Raw genomic sequence first — 20,045 nt, 5'->3', positions numbered from 1 at the left:
CTAATTTTACTTGTTTTGGAAAGTCTTGACAAGGCAAATTTTCTTGTTCTATTGGCAGATAATTTTGATTAGTTCAAATAGAATACCCCTAATTTTTGTATTTTTTATTCTTGTTTTTGAACACTGACTTTTTGCAGTGCATGGACCCACACTGCAAAAACTGAAATCTAAGTAAGATTAAATATCTCAAATAAGGGTGATATTTGCTTATTTTCTGTCTAAAAAAATAATTCTTCTCACTAAGCATATTTTATGTTAGTGTTTTACTTGTTTTAAGGGTTTTGGTCCTAAATTATCTCAGTAAGCTATTACAGCTTGTTGCTGAGATTCTATGACCTACGTATATTGAGTAAAACATGCTTAAAACTAGAATATCAACTGTTGCAAAGCTGTGTCATCAACACTCACAAGTATAAAACTACTTTTTTAAAGTAATAATTTCTTACTTCAAGCATGAAAAAAAAATCATGATGCCGAGCGCATATCATTATGTCAAGATAATGGCACTAGCATTTACTTAATTTAAGAATATTTTTCAACATATTGAGCAAAAATGTCCCTTTTTTTCTACCAAGAAAAGTGCACTTGTTATTAGTGAGAATATACTTATTTTAAGGTATTTTTTGGGTTCATTGAGGTTAGCTAATTTTACTTGTTTTGGAAAGTCTTGACAAGCTGCATTTTCTTGTTCTATTGGCAGATAATTTTGCTTAGTTCAAATAAAATACCCCTATTTTTTGTATTTTTTTTTCTTGTTTTTGAAGACTGACTTTTTGCAGTGCGCCAAATTTTAGATACAAATAAATGTTTTTATGTGTATTAGCCGCACCAGACTATAAGCCGCAGATATACAGCGATACGAAAAATTTAGTAAATGTTTATTTCCCTACCTTATTTGTTGCCAAACGGTGCCTGTCATATGGCAGTAAAATGGCTGATGTAACAAAACAGAAGTCCTCGTCATGGACCCACTAGCTGCAGAAGCTAGGACTCCAATCAGCTAAACAGACTCAGTAACTCCACGTGATGTTTTGGCAAATTTTCCAAACTAAAACAATACAAAAAGAATGCCATTGTAAGTTAACAATACTAAAACTGCTAGCTTGATTACATTATGACGGCACGTGCTAATATGCATGAAAACAAAACACACGTGGGACGGTTTAATAAGTATGAAACGTTTTAGTAATATTGTAAACATTCAAAATGTTTCTTGGAGTGTCGAATGAAGAATAATTTTGAGCAGAAACGCTATGGACAGTTATACTTCCGGTCCAAGGCACGAAACAGGAAGTGCATTTTCAACCCGCGAACTCGTCCGATAGGAGGTGCCGTAGCACAAACAATAACACACCTTTTCAGTGTCTCTGTTGGTGTCATATGCAAACTATTACTATTAGTGGAAAAAAAAAATCTATATTTTAGTGGCACCATTTTATAAGTCACAGGGTTCAAAGCGTGGGCAAATAGTGGCATCTATTCCAGAAAATATGGTAAGTCTTCTGCCACAGCCAGAAAGGCATTACTGATTTATAATTAATAAACTACCTTTATGCATTTTAAATACAATTTCTCCATTTTATAATAAAGACTATTAAATTCAGTTTTTACATTTGATATACTGTATACATTTTCTGAGATCTATGACTAACAATATGTTTTTATATCTATTATCCATCCATCCAGCCGTTTTCTATACCGCTTATGCTCATTAGGGTCCCAGGTTTATATACTGTGAATTATATTGAATATAATTAAGCCTGAAAGTGTCAATTAAAAGTAAACATTAATATATGTCTAAAACATCATTTGTGAGACAGCACTTGGATTGTATTTCAGTATACCCCACAGGTGTCCCTAATGTTTTGGGCGGTGAGTTTTTTTTTTAATTTATTTTTTATTTTTTTGCTCTTGTTTTTACTGTTTTTTTGTTGTGGCTTCACAGTCTTTATTTCAATATCCCACAAGGACACACGTGTTTTACCAACCCCTGTCAAGGCTGTTTTCACCCTGAACCTCCTTTGCTTTGTGCTCCACCATTAGATCCGCTACAGGAAGGACAAAGTGCAATCTAAACTGACTCCCACCTTCCCACTGGTCACTGAGGTCAAAGATCTGTCTAATGGCTGTGCTATTGCTGCTGTGCTGCACTACTACTGCCCTAACGTGCTGCCTCTAGAGGGTACACACACGCTACATCATCAAATATGGACATTTTCCTCTGGACACAACGTTAATGGTTTCATTGTTGTTATTGTTCCAGATGTTTGCCTAAAGGATACAATGTCAGTGGCTGACAGTCTTTACAACCTGCAGCTGATTAAAGATTTTTGTGAGGATAGCTTGCAGAGCTGCTGCCTTCTTCCCCTGGAGGACCTTCTCTATGCACCGCCTCTCCTGCATGTAAGTATGACCTCTTTTTAAATAAATGTATTATATATAATTCATACAGAAGAAGCAGGACACTATAAAGAGCTTGAAAGAATAATGTTTTTTTTGGCATAGTGCTCTCTCTTTTCATATTTATTGCAATTTATAGATGTTCGTGCTGATGCCAGTGCTCCTACAGCGAGGGTTCAGCCTATCTCTGCAGCTCTCATATATATATATATATATATATATATATATATATATATATATATATATATATATATATATATATATATATATATATATATATATATATATATAAACACACATACTGTACAGCAGATTTTTACAGCTAAATGTTTATATATCATTTATAGACACATACACATTGGCCCCCCAGACACATTTTTTCTCTCAATGTGGCCCCCGAGTCAAAATATTTGCCCAGCTCTGTTAGATTATTAGTCATTTTAAAGGGCATTTAATTGGGGCTTGGCCTCTGCTAGAGCAGAGGCCAATTTAATTTACAAACCCCGTTTCCATGTGAGTTGGGAAATTGTGTTAGATGTAAATATAAACGGAATACAATGATTTGCAAATAATTTTCAACCCATATTCAATTGAATGCACTACAAAGACAAGATATTTGATGTTCAAACTCATAAACTTTATTTCTTTTTTTTGCAAATAAAAATTAACTTAGAATTTCATTGCTGCAACACGTGCAAAAGTAGTTGGGAAAGGGCATGTTCACCACTGTTTTACATCACCTTTTCTTTTAACAACACTCAATAAACGATTGAGAACTGAGGAAACTAATTGTAGAAGCTTTGAAAGTGGAATTCTTTCCCATTCTTGTTTTATGTAGAGCTTCAGTCGTTCAACAGTACGGGGTTTCCGCTGTCGTATTTTACGCTTCATAATGCGCCACACATTTTCGATGGGAGACAGGTCTGGACTGCAGGCGGACCAGGAAAGTACCCGCACTCTTTTTTTACGAAGCCACGCTGTTGTAGCATGTGCTGAATGTGGCTTGGTATTGTCTTGCTGAAATAAGCAGGGGCGTCCATGAAAAAGACGGCGCTTAGATGGCAACATATGTTGCTCCAAAACCTGTATGTACCTTTCAGCATTAATGGCGCCTTCACAGATGTGTAAGTTACCCATGCCTTGGGCACTAATGCACCCCCATACCGTCGATAACAGTCTGGATGGTTTGCTTCCCTTTTGGTCCGGATGACACAATGTCGAATATTTCCCAAAACAATTTGAAATGTGGACTCGTCAGACCACAGAACACTTTTCCACTTTGCATCAGTCCATCTTAGATGATCTCGGGCCCAGAGAAGCCGGCGGCGTTTCTGGATATTGTTGATAAATGGCTTTCGCTTTGCATAGTAGAGCTTTAACTTGCACTTACAGATGTAGCGACCAACTGTATTTAGTGACAGTGGTTTTCTGAAGTGTTCCTGAGCCCATGTGGTGATATCCTTTAGAGATTGATGTCGGTTTTTGATACAGTGCCGTCTGAGGGATCGAAGGTCACGCTCATTCAATGTTGGTTTCCGGCCATGCCGCTTACGTGGAGAGATTTCTCCAGATTCTCTGAACCTTTTGATGATATTATGGACCGTAGATGTTGAAATCCCTAAATTTCTTGCAATTGCACTTTGAGAAACGTTGTTCTTAAACTGTTTGACTATTTGTTCACGCAGTTGTGGACAAAGGGGTGTACCTCGTCCCATCCTTTCTTGTGAAAGACTGAGCATTTTTTTTGGGAAGCTGTTTTTATACCCAATCATGGCACCCACCTGTTCCCAATTAGCCTGCACACCTGTGAGATGTTCCAAAAGTGTTTGATGAGCATTCCTCAACTTTATCAGTATTTATTGCCATCTTTCCCAACTTCTTTGTCATGTGTTGCTGGCATCATATTCTAAAGTTAATGATTATTTGCAAAAAAAAAAAAGTTTATCAGTTTGAACATCAAATATGTTGTCTTTGTAGCATATTCAACTGAATATGGGTTGAAAATGATTTGCAAATCATTGTATTCCGTTTATATTTACATCTAACACAATTTCCCAACTCATATGGAAACGGGGTTTGTAGATACATCTTTACAATGCTCTTTGAGTGATTTAAACTTTATTAATCCACTGCTTTTCTCCTCAGCTACACATCATGAGCTTTGTATCCGAGCTGCTGGAGTGGTTTGAGATCAAGAAGCCTGATTTTGTTCGACCAGTACAAGCTGTTGATCTCACAGGTGTGTTTGGGGTCATAAACCAACTAGATAAAAAAATTACATCAGGAGGTTTCTTACAGCCACAAATGATAATGCTAATGTTTTTAGATTATAATTAAACACCCTGGTGATTATTTGCTTTTCGTAACACACACACGACTATTGATTGGTTAATTCAATAGAAGTGGTAATTTGGGCTTTTAAGGTACTTTTTGACAAGCTGTTCTGCCTCTTGCAGATGTCTCAGGTTTACTGTTATGTACCAGTTCTGTCAGCGGGAACAGCAACAGGTAACTGCGTCCTCTTTACACCATCACAATACCATGGTATGTATGTATATATGCCGCCTCACACTAGAATGTCTTGTTTCAGCGGTTCTCCTTCATTTATCTTCAAACAACCGTTTGTGCCCATCTCGTCTCCAGAAACACAAGGTAAGAAGCACACAAATTATAAAGGACGGCATTCATTTAGGGCCGCAGCTTTTTAATATTTTAGTAAATTATCGAATAATTTGTTCGATTAATCGAGTAATCATATAAAACACACTTTCTACACTGCAAAACGTCAGTGTTCAAAAACAAGAAAAAAAAAAAAATAGGGGTATTTTACTTGATTTAAGCAAAATTATCTGCCAATAGAACAAGAAAATTTCCAAAAGGCTTTCCAAAACAAGTAAAATTAGCTAACCTCAATGAACCCAAAAATACCTTAAAATAAGTATATTCTCACTAATAACAAGTGCACTTTTCTTGGTAGAAAAAAAAAAGAGACCTATTTGCTCAATATGTTGAAAAATATTCTTAAATTAAGTAAATGCTAGTGCCATTATCTTGACATAATGATGTCTCGGCATCATGATTTTTTTTTCATGCTTGAAGTAAGAAATTATTACTTTAAAAAAGCAGTTTTATACTTGTGAGTGTTGATGACACAGCTTTGCAACAGTTGATATTCTAGTTTCAAGCATGTTTTACTCAATATAGCTCATCAAATCTCAGCAACAAGCTGTAATATCTTACTGAGATCATTTAGGACCAAAACACTTAAAACAAGTAAAACACTCTAACATAAAATCTGCTTAGTGAGAAGAATTATCTTATCAGACAGAAAATAAGCAAATATCACCCTTATTTGAGATATTTAATCTTTCTTAGATTTCAGTTTTTGCAGTGTACTATTGAAATTGCACCTTTACAATGGGAACATTACTATATATTACTTTTAATTAAACAGTTAAAAACAAACAGTGTAGCCAGATGAACATGAAACATGTAATTTATAACTAATAAAGAACCAAATTTAGCAAAAATCATTTTTGATAAAGTATGATAAAGTGAATGAAAATGCATTTAACAATTTTACTCATACACATTTGAAAAGCGATACATTGGAGGGGGGGTGTTGAATTTTGCACAAACAACTCGTTAAAGCAGTAAATACAAACTGTGGATGCTAACATGCCCTCATGTGTTTGAATAAAACATGTGTTATGCAAGTCAAACATACAGTATAAGATGACGTTAGTTGCCAAAAATAGACTTTTACCGTGTTCATGTGTTTGCTGTTAACTTAGTGCTATTGTGAATTGCCAGCTCCCTTTGACAGTGCAAGCATTTCACCACAATAGGCCCTTTTCCATAGAAGTGTGTGGTCTGTTTCCACCATATTTCTCAATTCAGGGTAGTTTATGCAAATCAGGTTAATCTGGAGGAGTGGTTTAGTATATTTCTCCACTGATACCATGTAAATAAACGGACAATATTAGGTCAAAGTTATTTTACTAAAAAGTAAGTAAATGAAATACAAAGCAATAATGTACGAAACGTTAGGCTTTAAGAAAATAAAGTTTACCGAATCGCTCATAAAAAGTCAGCTTCTGTTCCGCAATGTCAGAAAGTCATCCTCCTCTGTAAATTAATTCATGAGGGTCAGGCGATTCTTTTTGGACCATTTCAGCTGTAAATAACAATATATAAATAATAAATGGCAGTGTTTATCCCACGCAGACATCTCGAACACGTCGCTGTAGGTTGTTAGCATTGGCATTCTGTTCACTCGGGTTGAGGCAAATAACTACACAAATGGAGTGTTACTGACTACTTTTACAACATTTAATAAATTAAATAGTTGATATTTGACATTATTTACCTTCGTTCCACTCGTGTGCTGCCTCCTTTTGTCAGGTTCAAACACTGATGACATCTATTAAACAAGACAAGAGGCAAAGAATTAAACAGAGACAGAATTCAATTTGGACTCAATATATTAAGGAGAGTCGCCCGAACATTGTATCCTTCTACAATCTCCAGCACGCTCTGCCCAAAGATTGCACTCCTTCTTTATTTGACTTTCTCCCCCCACCTGACCACAGCTGCTTCCAGAGGGAAGTGGGTCGTAAACAGCGTTGCCTTTGGTTACCGAACAGTTCAAAAGGAGAGGCCGTAAAATAGTTAAAAAAGAGTTCCATAAAATAGTTCACAGAGAGTTCGTAAAATACTTAAAAAAGAGTTCGTCTGGAAATTGGGCAGATCCTGCCATCTGTCCGCTTTGAAGTCCATGGGTCAGAACAACATCCTTCTGTTGATTACCATACATGTAAGAACACAGGAAAACCTTTATCTTGCTTTGCGCCCCCCCAACACAGTGGAGTTTTACGAGCCTTACTCTAGGTAGGTTTAGACAGCTTTTGTCTTTTTGCCTGGAACTCATTTCAACACAAAGTTTTTTGTGATAACTTACAAACAATTATTCTAACACCTTTATTTCACATTTACCCAATGAAGTCTCAGAGTGGTAAGCAGCTAAGGTCGTTGCTGCGAGTCCAGCTACATACTCCTCTGTGAATACGTTTTAAAAAAGTCTGTCAACTTCTCAAAGCTTCGCGTATCAAAATTAATTTAGTAAAATTAATAAACAACAATAAACTGCATTTAGTTAAAAGACTACTGTTACGATCCGCTGCCCGGATCATAGTTTGTTTATGTTTGAGTCACATGTTTTCAGCACCTTGATTTTGTTTGTGTTCAGTTGCCATGTCAACTGATTACTTTCACCTGCCTCTGGTTAGTGTTCGGGACGCGCACCTGTTGCCCGGGCACTAATCAGAGGGCTATTTAGTCTTTGTCCTGGCCTCACTCGGTCTGGCTTCCTAGTTTGTTCCCATACAACTGATAACGACAACTTAGATTCCCGCTAGCTTTTCACGCTATGCCATTTTGCCTGCTAGCTCCCACGCTAGTCCTTTTGTTTTTGCCTTTTGCTATTTGCACGTCTTTTGTTTGTTCATCGAATGATTTATATTTTAAATAAATCATTTTCCTACCTGCAAGCTGTGTCCGAAGCCGTCTGCATCCTTGGGAGAACCACACCCGCATCACTATGCGACCACGTCGTTTCAACTATGACTGAGTAAAACCACTGCAAGATAGTTTCACCGATTAGCGTTCTTCAGCACAAAGATGCTCCACAAAAGTTCCTGCTTTTCAAAAGCTCCTTTTGTTCTTCTTTCGTTGTTCTTTCTCTCCGTTGTCAAGTTTGTTGTAATAGAAATACAAAAGAAGTAAGAAATAAACAAGTCTCTGTGTACCGTATTTTTTGCAGTATAAGTCGCACCGGCCGAAAATGCATAATAAAGAAGGAAAAAAACATATATAAGTCGCACTGGAGTATAAGTCGCATTTTTGGGGGAAATTTATTTGATAAAACCCAACACCAAGAATAGACATTTGAAAGGCAATTTAAAATAAATAAAGAATAGTGAACAACAGGCTGAATAAGTGTACGTTATATGAGGCATAAATAACCAACTGAGAACGTGCCTGGTATGTTAACGTAACATATTATGGTAAGAGTCATTCAAATAACTATAACATATAGAACATGCTATACGTTTAACAAACAATCTGTCACTCCTAATCGCTAAATCCCATGAAATCTTATACGTCTAGTCTCTTACGTGAATGAGCTAAATAATATTATTTGATATTTCACGGTAATGTGTTAATCATTTCACACATAAGTCGCTCCTGAGTATAAGTCGCACCCCCGGCCAAACTATGAAAAAAACTGCGACTTATAGTCCGAAAAATACGGTATATGTGTTTGAAAAATAAGTTTCAGAAACGTCCCCAACTTTGTTCAAACAATCAGTGTTCGACAGCACAGCCTGCTCCCGAAAAGGTTCCGGGTAGCTTCCAAAAGTCCCACCTCGTATTCAGGAACTCCAAAAGGTTCCTGAAGAACTAAATCTACCCAGGTAGTTTTTGGTGCAAACACAGGGGGAACTTTATTTACCCAAGTAAGTGAAAAAATTCCTGTAAAACTTCCTGCAGTGGAAAAGGAATGTGTGGTTGTCTTTTTCAATATAAATGATAGCACACACACACACACACACACACACACACACACACACACACACACACACACACACACATGCCACATCACTGGCAGCACAAGCTGCATCAATAGGTGCACCACTCTCATCTGCGCTCTTTTGAAACAGTCTTGCAGAAATGTCTTTGTATTGTATTCATTAAAAAAAACTTTGGAGTAACAAAATACAAATCAATGCTTTTTTCGAATTGAAGTAATTGATGAATTGTTGCAGCCTTACATTATTAAATAGTCAATCTGGAGTTTGCATGTTCTCCCCGTGACTGCGTGGGTTCCCTCCGGGTACTCCGGCTTCCTCCCACCTCCAAAGACATGCACCTGGGGATAGGTTGATTGGCAACACTAAAATGGTCCCTAGTGTGTGAATGTGAGTGTGAATGTTGTCTGTCTATCTGTGTTGGTCCTGCGATGACGTGGCGACTTGTCCAGGGTGTACCCTGCCTTCCGCCCAAACGCAGTTGAGATAGGCTCCAGCGACCCCGAAAAAGACAAGCGGTAGAAAATGGATGGATGGATGGAGTTGGATTTGACCCATGAATTCAGTATCTTGCCAAAACATATGTATGCTGCCAACTTTGTGGGAACAGTTGGGAGGCCCATAAAGAGGTTGGTGTGGAAGTCCACGCCAAGAGAGTGGAAGCTGTTATTGCCACTAATTAAACTTCACTCACTTGTCTTTTCAGAAAACAAAAGCTGGACTAAGAAACAGATCAGGTATGACACTTAGATGTTGGTTTTGTAGTCAATGTGCTGTCGCATTCATACGTTGCCTTGATTTTCTAAACCCTCCTACTTTGGCTTCTTTGGTCTCATCGCACTCACATTTCCATCCCTGCCCCACCACCATCACCAACACTATCACTCACCCCCCCCCCCCCCCACCCACCTCTCCTGCAGTCGTCCTCTGTCAGCAGTGACTTTCAGCATCCCATTTGGGCTGGACAGTGATGTTGATATTGTCATGGGAAACCCAATAGATTCTGTGTTTCGCTCTGTCAGCACGGACAGCCTCTGTGCCGCCATCCCAGCAACGACGACCTGTATTCCGTACAGCCCCACCGAGGACCTCAACCATCTAGTCACCGCCGCGGCACCATCGCAGCGGTCTTCGTGGGCGCCGCTGGGAGAGCTGCCCACTATTGAGGAGGCGCTTCAGGTGGTTCCTTCCCCTGGCGCTAAGGATCGAAAAAAAGGGAGGACTGCAGAGAAAGGTGTCAAGGGGGTGTTGGCAGCCAGGCCAGAGCCCAGGTTGTGTCCCGAGGGCGCCCCTGCCGGTTTCTTTCTGCATTGCCCAATGGAGGACAATCCTCAGCTCAGTAGCTCTGCCCCCTGCCGCTCAGGAGTCATGTACCGGCCGGTCGGTGGAGAGGCTAATGGCGGTGTGAGGCAGGAGAGGCCATCACGAGCTACTGATATGTCACGTGATGATGACTCTGTACTGCGAGATGGCAGCGTAGACTCATCGGAAGCATCTGACGACATCCCCAGAAATGCCCCTGGTAATATACGACCCAGTAGAGGTCACCACAGCGCCAGCAGCAGCCCACGCATGACAAGCTTCGCTGAACGACGAGACAGCAAAAGAAGACATCCAGTAGCTACTGGGGAGGACTTGACCACTACCCCAACCACCCCTGGAACGCCACTCACACCCTGCACTTCAAGCCAGCAGGACAGCCCGGGAACCAGAGTTCCTGAGCCGGGCTCAGAGGCGTGGGAGCTAGGGGCTCGTCTGGAGGAAAAACGCAAAAGCATTGAAGCTCAAAAGAGACGGATTGAAGCCATATTTGCCAAGCACAGACAAAGGCTCGGAAAAACAGCTTTCCTTAAAATAAAACGAGAGCAAGGAGAAGGCGGAGGAGAGGGATCAGAGGTTGACAGTCTTACCCTGGAGGAGCGCCTCACTCACATGGAGGAGCAGCTAAAAAAAGAGGAGGACAAGGAAAAGACAGAGAACAAAGCAGACAAGGAGAAAGCCAAGCCATCCGTCTCTAACCCACCTCGGTTAGAGAAGCAGGTCACATTCTCAATTGACAGCAAGAAAGGCCAAGAGAAAGGAGGAGAGGCCGTCCTTGTGGAGTACAATGAAGTCGTACAGAAACTGAGTGAAGCTTTGCAGTCCCTCCAGAAAGACATGCAGAAGCTAACTGAACAGCAACAGCAACTTTTGGGCAACCAAAGACCCCGAAGCTCATACAAAGCCACTCCAAAGTCAAAACCTAAAAGTAACTCCAAGGCGCACACCAAGACCCCTCCCCATACCCCCACAAAGACACCCCCAAGAACGCCCACCAAAAACCTTAGTATGAGCATTAGCAAAGCCTGGATGATACCCACTGGTCCCAATACTTCTTCCGTCTCCTCGCCATCCCGTCGGACTTCCGCTCTCTCTGTATCACCCTCACCAAAAACAGTGACCTCCTCCTCCTGTCCTGCCCCTCGTACCAAGATCCACACCTTGTCCACGCCACGCAGTCCCAAACACCAATCACGACCCCAACCTCACCCACGACCCTCAGAGCTCAAGTTCCCCCCTATTAATCGTGTTTTGACGCCAACTTATAATGTCGACACCATCCCTCATCTGCGGAGAGTTTCCCCCAGCAAGTGTCAAGTGCAAACCTCGTCTTCCTTCCGCATTGGCGGGCCTCGAACCCCTCAGGAGTCCCCCCAGCCTGCACCGCCACCTGATGAGAGCACCTCAGACACTGGATCGAGTGAGACGCCCACCCAGTTCAGCTTGGAGCTTGAACAAGAAGATGTTGAGGCAGCCGAAGGGCAAAGGGCCTCGGTAATGCCCATACCTCCTCACCAAAGAGTTGACAGCAGCTCTGGCGCTCCCTCTGAATGCTCCTTTGAGAGCGAGACTTTATCTATTTCTGCTGCATACAGCACGAGAAGAGATGGAGTCAGAGCTGGAGATGCAGTGAAGCGTGGCAGCATGATCGAGGCGTTACTCTCTTCTCTTGGAGAACCAGATGGGGTCAGCGATGAGCAAACAGATCTTTCTTCTGATTCTATGAGTGACCGGATAGAATCTGCAGTGGAGACGGGCATTGCCCTCGCTTCTGATGCCACAGAGCAACTGGATTTGGCCATAGAAGCTGGGAACTCTTCAGACCAACAAACTGAATCCAGTGAAGAGCAGACAAAAGTGAACACTGTGGAACAACCTGGAGAAAACAGTGAACCTGGAGCCAGAGGAGGCATAGGATTCTTCTTCAAGGTGAGTGCTACCTAAAAGATTAGGTTTTTCTGCAAATCTTGTTGCGAAAACAGATGGGGGTATCTGCAGGAGGACGGGCTTAATGAAGGGGAGATGGCTCAGCGCAAAGCTCTCCTTCTAGAGAGGCAGCAGAAGAGAGCAGAGGAGCTAAAGAAGAAGAGACAAAGTCAAGAACAAGAACAGGAAAAAAGGCAAGTACCACTACAAAAACAAATGTAACCAAGTCTAAACTCACTTTCCCTTTGTCCCCAGACCACCATCTTCCGATAAGATTGCAGCCTCCACTTTTAATACACTTCCTGTCGGAAACATCTCTCCTTCCCCTACCCCTCCGGCTACTCCAGGCCGCCGTGGAGGTTTCACACGAGAAGAGTATGCCCGCCGCCAACAGCTAAGGATCATGGACAACCTGGACAAGGTGCTGCAGCAGAAATCCACAAGCCAAGGTCGATCGCCTGTGAGGAAGACACGAGCGCGTCCTCGCAGTGTGACCAGGGAGGAGAAACAGTTGTCTCTGAGCCCCGCCAAGAGAGCAAATTGTAAAAAAAAAAGTCTTCAAGTTAGATAAATGCAAAAAAATTTATGACCATGACCTTGTGTTCTTACAGCCTCCAAGATGACCAAGTCTCACTCGTCACTCAACCTGGCAGCTGCCGATGAAAGCAATGGCGGTGATAAGAAAGTCCACAGGTGCTCATTCGATCTGCATGTTTTAACATCCTCCATGAAACAGGACGTAGTTTAGTAATACCATGGTACTGTATAAGGTTGTCAAAAATATTGATACTTAGATACTGACACACAGAAAATCAGAGGTGGGTAGAGTAGCCAGAAATTGTACTCAAGTAAGAGTACTGTTACTTTAGAGTTGTATTACTCAAGTAAAAGTAAGGAGTAGTCACCCAAATATTTACTTGAGTAAAAGTAAAAAGTATGTTGTGAAAAAACTACTCAAGTACTGAGTAACTGATGAGTAACCTGTTCGTTTAATGATGACGGCAACAAATAATGCACAAAAACATAAAAATAGCAATGAACAAATTCAGAGCCAGGAATATCTCTTAAGCAACTAAAACAATAATATATTAAATAATAATACATTAAAATAAAATAAAAATTAAGGCAAATTGAGCCACAATAACTTAACAGCACCGTAGGCTCAGTAGGCAGAGATTACAAAGGAAAATAACAAGTTAGCCTTTACGCAAACCAGAAACTCTGATAGGTGTGGGCTGCACCTGAGAACACACTGTGCACTTCTGATTGGTGTTTGTATGCATGCGTGTGTGTGTGTGACTGTGCGTGTGTGTGTGTGTGTCTCTGTCTATGAGGCTGCAGTGCGTTAATAAATATCCCCACACGATGTACATTTGACAGTGACTCATAGCAGGGAAACTAACATCAGCCTACTAACGTTACTTACTGCCTGCCATGTGCTTCCTCAAATTTGACGTTGAGTTCATGTAAGCTGAAATGTCCACTTGTTTGGGGAGACACATATTACAATGCATTACATAACTGTTTTTTTGGTTGTCTGAAGCGTGATCATCGATTTTATGTGAGGCCAGGGGTGTTTGCATTCGTTGTTGTCTCTGCCATTGTTGTTGTTTGCCGCTGAAACTTTATGTGCAGTTAATCATGTGACTGCCTGGCTCTGTTTGATTGGTGAAACGGAGTCAAACGTCACCAGTGACTGCATTTGATTGGTGAAACGCAGGCATGCGATAGATCCTACTTTGAAGGTCTGTCTGACAAACCAAAACAAACAAAGCGTGCATTAACAGATCGATAAGGGAGTAGCGAGCTGAATGTAGATAAATGGAGCGGAGTAAAAGTAGCGTTTCTTCTCTATAAATATACTCAAGTAAAAGTAAAAGTATGTTGCATTAAAACTACTCTTAGAAGTACAATTTATCCCAAAAGGTACTCAAGTAGATGCAACGGAGTAAATGTAGCGCGTTACTACCCACCTCTGCAGAAAATGCATGAGATACCAGCTTTTTTCAGTATAGTTAGTACCAAATACTGTACAAAACTATTTCCTCGCTGAACCACGTCAATTATCGGTGTGAGCATCGAGCCTGACTCGGCCGGGGTTTGAAATCACGACCTACCCATCTCAGGGCGGACACTCTAACCACAAGGCCACTGAGTAGGTTTTAGTAATGATTATAATAATAATTATATAATTATAATTAGTAATGAACCTGCCTTCATTCGCGGCTTTAGCACTTTGGCCCTTAGTGAATAAGTATTGAAACTTAATTGTGGAAATTCAAAGGTATTGGTAATGACTACTGCAACTCTGGCATGGTGACAAGCATAGTACTGTACATGTTTGAAGCCGTCAACCTGACTGGGTCATGTCATCTGGCAGCCGACCCGCTTCGCCTTCTGGATGTGTGACACCGAGTCGGCTGGCCAAGCAAAATGGAGACTGGGAAACCGGTTCCAATGGAACCTCGCCTGCTCCGGAATACACCGGTACGTAGTCTGCTAGCACAGCTTCAGAAGTACGCATGGGTTTCAAGCGATTCAAAAACAACAACAAGCTTTGATGTTTGTGTTTTCTGGATCAGGTCCAAAGCTCTTCAAAGAACCAAGCTTCAAGTCCAACAAGTTCATCATTCACAACGCTTTGTCTCGCTGCTGCCTGGCTGGGAAAGTCAACGAGGGCCAAAAGAACAAGATAGTGGAGGTGAAAGTAATGACTCATTGTATCAAGGCCAAACCACCACACCACATACACGGTGATGTACACAAGTGGTGTTACTCTTCTACTCCTGATCACTGCACATAAAAGGGTGAAGTTTGTCAAAACATGCACCCCTACTGTGTTGCTTGTGCTGTTAATTTTCTGACAAATACACCACATGGTGGCGCTATTATTAAAGTTTGACCCCACCAATAGGGATGGCTATGGTTTACTTTTTAACCCAATTTCCGGTACCTGGGAATCGATGCCGGTATACATTTTCGGTACTTTTGTGTGTGTTAATAAATGTTAACACACATATAAAACATGTTGAATGTTTTACTTTTCAATGTAACATTTAAAAATAAGCTGATTATGATAACTGCGCTGCCCGGTTGTTATTATATAATCTTTTCTTATTAAATTTTGAGTCGAACATTTAAATTTTAGGTGTTGTTTACTAGCGTCATATTGCAGTCTGCACATATCTCTTATGTGTGACTACCATCTACTGGTCACACTTATCACTACTGAATTTGCAAACAGCTAAAATTATACACAAAGCAAACTATAACCTGCTACCCAAGAATATACAACAATTCTTCTCAAAAAAAGAGGAGAAATATAATCTTAGAGAGAAATGTAATTTAAAACTTTTGTATGCACGTACAACACTTAAGACCTTCAGTATATCAGTACGTGGAATTAAATTATGGAATGGATTAAGCAAAGCAATCAAACAATGTACTAATATGATCCACTTCAAGAAACTCTTCAAACTTAAAGTGTTTACAAAGTATAAAGAAGAAGAACCATGATAAACATTCTGAATTTATTTAACTCATCCATTCTTTCATTCTTTCACTCACAAAATAATCGTACTTATCTCAACATATGAAATGTAACTTACTTCACCAATTATTATTTATTTACTTATTTTTATTGTGATTACTTATGGAGTATATTGTGAATAAATTGAGAACAGGAAGTGAACAAAAGTTTTAGCAACTGTTATGTAAAAGAAAAGGGGTAGGATTAAATAAGCTCTGCTTCTTCCTACTCCTTTTCGAACATGTTGAAAAGAGAGACTGGAGATTGTGATGTATCATGTTGTATGAATGCATGTTCGAAATAAACTCAAACTCAACTCAACTCAACTCAACTCATTTGCAATGCTGTGGCACTTCCAAGACATTAGATGGCAGTGCTGTGTAGACTGTGGTATGTTGTCTAACTAGGAAGTAGCTTTTTCCATGAAGCTGAAAGTGTTATATTGGGCCCTACAAAGTGTTTGTATTGTAGGTATTGTGCATATTACACACCAGCTGTCTGATTATAACATTCATCTTTCAGTAGTTGTAGATGGAATTTGGTCTGCACTTTAAAAGGGAAATGTGCTTTATTCTTGGAATGTTGCGTATCAGTCCTAATCCTTATGTCAGACAAGAACACATAAATTGTTCTGTTTTCCTGGAATTTTTTGGAACTTGGAAATAATGTAGCTTGAATTTCCAGGATGGTGGGATGTGTTGAAGGTGGAATGGTTTGAATAGGTTGAAAAATGTGGAAATGGTGGAAGTTTGAAAAATGGCCAATGCATCTTAAATGGGAAAGATGTCCTGGAAAACCGGGAATTCTGGGAAATCTGGTAATTTTTGGAATTTGTCAAGGGAAAGCCCGCGATTCCCGAATAAACTGAACAGTTTAAAGTTGGAACGGTTTGAATCGGGTGAAAAATGTGGAAGGTAGAGCGTGCCAAAAGAAGAAGAACACTGCAAAAACTGAAATCTAAGTAAGATTAAATATCTCAAATAAGGGTGATATTTGCTTATTTTCTGTCTGATAAGATAATTCTTCTCACTAAGCAGATTTTATGTTAGTGTTTTACTTGTTTTAATTGTTTTGGTCCTAAATGATCTCAGTAAGATATTACAGCTTGTTGCTGAGATTTGATGAGCTATATTGAGTAAAACATGCTTGAAACTATTTTTGTCCAAATGTCCAAAACACACCCAGCAATGGTGCACAGGAAGGCGGGGAAGAAGAGGGGAAAAGGCGGCCAAATTGGTCAAAAGTCCCAATTTTGTCCAAAATACCTCCCCGGGTTCCAGTCCCACGAGTCCCGCCGCCGGCCGCACAAGTCCCGGGATGCAAAAAATGTCCAAAACGCATCCAGCAAAGTCCCACGGGAAGTGGGGGAGAAAAGTGAGAAAAATCGTCAAAAGTCTCCAAAAATTTTCAAAATACCTACCCAGGTTCGAGTCCCACAAGTCCCACCGCCGGCCGCGCGGAACTTGTCCATAACACAACCAGCCGAGTCCCACGGGGAGGGGCGATAAAAGTTGGAAAAGTCCCAAAAATTTTCAAAATACCTACCCAAGTTCGAGTCCCACATTGAGTGCCACAAGTCTTAAGACTTGTGGCACTCGAACCCGGGTGTGATTTTTGAACATTTTACCAACTTTTCTCACTTTTCTCCCTGCCTTCACGTGGGAGTTTGCTGGGCACGTTTTGGACATTTTGGGCATCATGGCCGGCGGCAGGACTTGAACCTGGGTAGGAATTTTTAACATTTTTAAAATTTTTAACATTTTTGGGACTTTTGCCGACTGTTCCTACTTTTATCCCCCCCCTCCCCGTGGGACTCGGCTGGGTGTGTTATGGACATTTTGGGCATCCCGGGACTTGCGCGGCCATACATAAGATTTTATGTTAGTGTTTTACTTGTGTTAAGGGTTGTTGGTCCTAAATGATCTCAGTAAGATATTACAGCTTGTTGCTGAGATTTGATGACCTATATTGAGTAAAACATGCTTGAAACTAGAATATCAACTGTTGCAAAACTGTGTCATCAACACTCACAAGTATAAAACTACTTTTTTAAAGTAATCATTTCTTATTTCAAGCATGTAAAGAAAAATCATGACTTTGACACAATTGTGTCTCATATTAAAACAGATGACAGCCAAATGGACTTTGCTGTTTTATTTTCAATGAAACAATAGAAAATATGTACTCATATAGTAGTACAGTTGTTATTAGTGTGAATATACTTATTTTAAGGTATTTTTGGGTTCATTGAGGTTAGCTAATTTTACTTGTTTTGGAAAGTCTTGGCAAGCCAAATTTTCTTGTTCTATTGGCAGATAATTTTGCTTAGTTCAAGTATAATACCCCTAATTTTTGTATTTTTGTTTTCTTGTTTTTGAACACTGACTTTTTGCAGTGAAGAAGTTGAATAAGTAGATGCATTTTGGTGTAGAAAACTATACAGTATGTGTGCATGCTTTGGAGCATTCACACAATTAGGATAGCACAGGGGTCGGCAACCGCGGCTCCGGAGCCGCATGCGGCTCTTTGATCACTCTGATGCGGCTCAGCTGCATACTTGCCGGCCCCCTGATTTTCCCGGGAGACTTCCGGATTTCAGTGCCTCTCGCAGAAACCTCCCGTAATTAATTGACGGTACAGCATTTAGAACCTTCTACAATCTGCATTATCAGCGTGCCAGCCCAGCCTTTTGTTATATGCATTTTCTGCTAGCACACGTAAGTGACAGCAAGGCATACTTGGTCAACAGCCACACAGGTTACACCGACGGTGGCCATATAAAACAACTTTAACACTCTTACTAATAATGCGCCACACTTTGAACCAAAACCAAACAAGAATGACAAACACATTTCGGGAGAGCATCTGCACCTTAACACAACATAAACACAAGAGGACAAATACCCAGAATCCCATGAAGCCCACACCTTAAAATTTTCATATTAAGGTGTGGGCCGCGTGTCTGAGGCCCTTGGTTAATACATAGCACAAAGCAAAAAAAAACTTTGTAAACAGTGTTATTTCATGTTAAATTTCAAAAGATTTTTGTGGCTCCTATTGTTTACTTTAATTTGTGAAACTGGTCAAAGTGGCTCTTTGACTGGTAAAGGTTGCTGACCCCTGGGATAGCATGTCTTCCGAAGCATTTTGACCGCAACCCATAGGGGGCGCCACTAATGTCATATTTCACTTCTTCCTCCTCCAACCACAGGAGATGGAGAAGAGCCCCGCCAACCACTTCCTTATCCTCTTCCGCGACTCCAGCTGCCAGTTCCGAGGCGTCTACACCGCCAACCCTGACTCCCAGGAGCTCCTGCGATTGGCCGGCGTGGGGCCCAAGACAATAAGCGGCGCCCAGGTGGAGTCCATGTACAAGTACAGCTCGGACAGGAAGCAGTTCAGCTCCATCCCCTCTAAGACCATGGGCATGAGTGTGGACGCCTTCACCATCCCCGGCCATCTGTGGCACGGGGGAGGCGCGGCGGGCGGAGGCGGCGGAAGCGGCGGAAGCAGGAGGGCGAGCCTCACCAAGAAGGCGCTCGTGTCCAAGTGACGGAATCTACAAGGTGAGGTTTGACCTAGAACCTTAGATTGTCAGAGAAAGAACTCTCGTTGATTTCAGAGGACGTCCCACTCGAGGTGGGTGCACAGATCGAGAGTCTTATTGATTTTACACGGTGCCTGACAGTGGAGGTATTTTGAACTGGACCCCAGATGACGGAGAAAAATGATGATCAAAGGTCCGATGGATGGATGTTGACGTTCCTTGACTGATCTTCAAACCTTGAGGTAGTTTTTTTTTAAACTCAAGGAGATGAGTGCGCCCGTCTGGAACTCTGTTGATCTCACTGGTTCTTCCTAAGTCCTTAAAACCTTCAGAAATCAGTATTCACAGCGCTTCACTTTTTCCACATTTTGTTATGTTACAGCCTTATTCCAAAATAGAAGAAATTCATGTTTGTCCTCAAAATTCTACACTGCAAAAACTGAAATCTAAGTAAGATTAAATATCTCAAATAAGGGTGATATTTGCTTATTTTCTGTCTGATAAGATCATTCTTCTCACTAAGCAGATTTTATGTTAGAGTGTTTTACTTGTTTTAAGGGTTTTGGTCCTAAATGATCTTAGTAAGATATTACAGCTTGTTGCTGAGATTTGATGAGCTATATTGAGTAAAACATGCTTGAAACTAGAATATCAACTGTTGCAAAGCTGTGTCATCAACACTCACAAGTATAAAACTACTTTTTTAAAGTTATAATTTCTTATTTCAAGCATG

General features: G+C 40.7%; 1 protein-coding gene across 1 annotated transcript in view; it reads left to right on the top strand.

Moving 5' to 3' along the window:
* The window catches only part of LOC133570155 (calmodulin-regulated spectrin-associated protein 3-like), a 43,733-nt gene extending 23,927 nt beyond the window's left edge, over nucleotides 1–19,806 (top strand). Inside the window, exons 7-19 of the mRNA XM_061922864.2 lie at nucleotides 2,044–2,182; nucleotides 2,264–2,403; nucleotides 4,546–4,639; nucleotides 4,857–4,908; nucleotides 4,991–5,052; nucleotides 9,697–9,727; nucleotides 9,911–12,239; nucleotides 12,309–12,430; nucleotides 12,492–12,778; nucleotides 12,848–12,929; nucleotides 14,617–14,723; nucleotides 14,819–14,937; nucleotides 18,977–19,806. Coding sequence (XP_061778848.2) covers nucleotides 2,044–2,182; nucleotides 2,264–2,403; nucleotides 4,546–4,639; nucleotides 4,857–4,908; nucleotides 4,991–5,052; nucleotides 9,697–9,727; nucleotides 9,911–12,239; nucleotides 12,309–12,430; nucleotides 12,492–12,778; nucleotides 12,848–12,929; nucleotides 14,617–14,723; nucleotides 14,819–14,937; nucleotides 18,977–19,318 — 3,906 coding nt within the window. The 3' untranslated portion in view covers nucleotides 19,319–19,806. The remainder of the gene's footprint in view (nucleotides 1–2,043; nucleotides 2,183–2,263; nucleotides 2,404–4,545; nucleotides 4,640–4,856; nucleotides 4,909–4,990; nucleotides 5,053–9,696; nucleotides 9,728–9,910; nucleotides 12,240–12,308; nucleotides 12,431–12,491; nucleotides 12,779–12,847; nucleotides 12,930–14,616; nucleotides 14,724–14,818; nucleotides 14,938–18,976) is intronic.
* The last annotated feature ends 239 nt before the right edge of the window (nucleotides 19,807–20,045 follow it).

The sequence above is a fragment of the Nerophis lumbriciformis genome, linkage group LG27, assembly GCF_033978685.3.
Source record: "Nerophis lumbriciformis linkage group LG27, RoL_Nlum_v2.1, whole genome shotgun sequence".
NCBI lineage: Eukaryota > Metazoa > Chordata > Actinopteri > Syngnathiformes > Syngnathidae > Nerophis > Nerophis lumbriciformis.
Note: the sequence above shows the minus strand (reverse complement) of the source record. Positions and strands in the feature narration are given on the sequence as shown.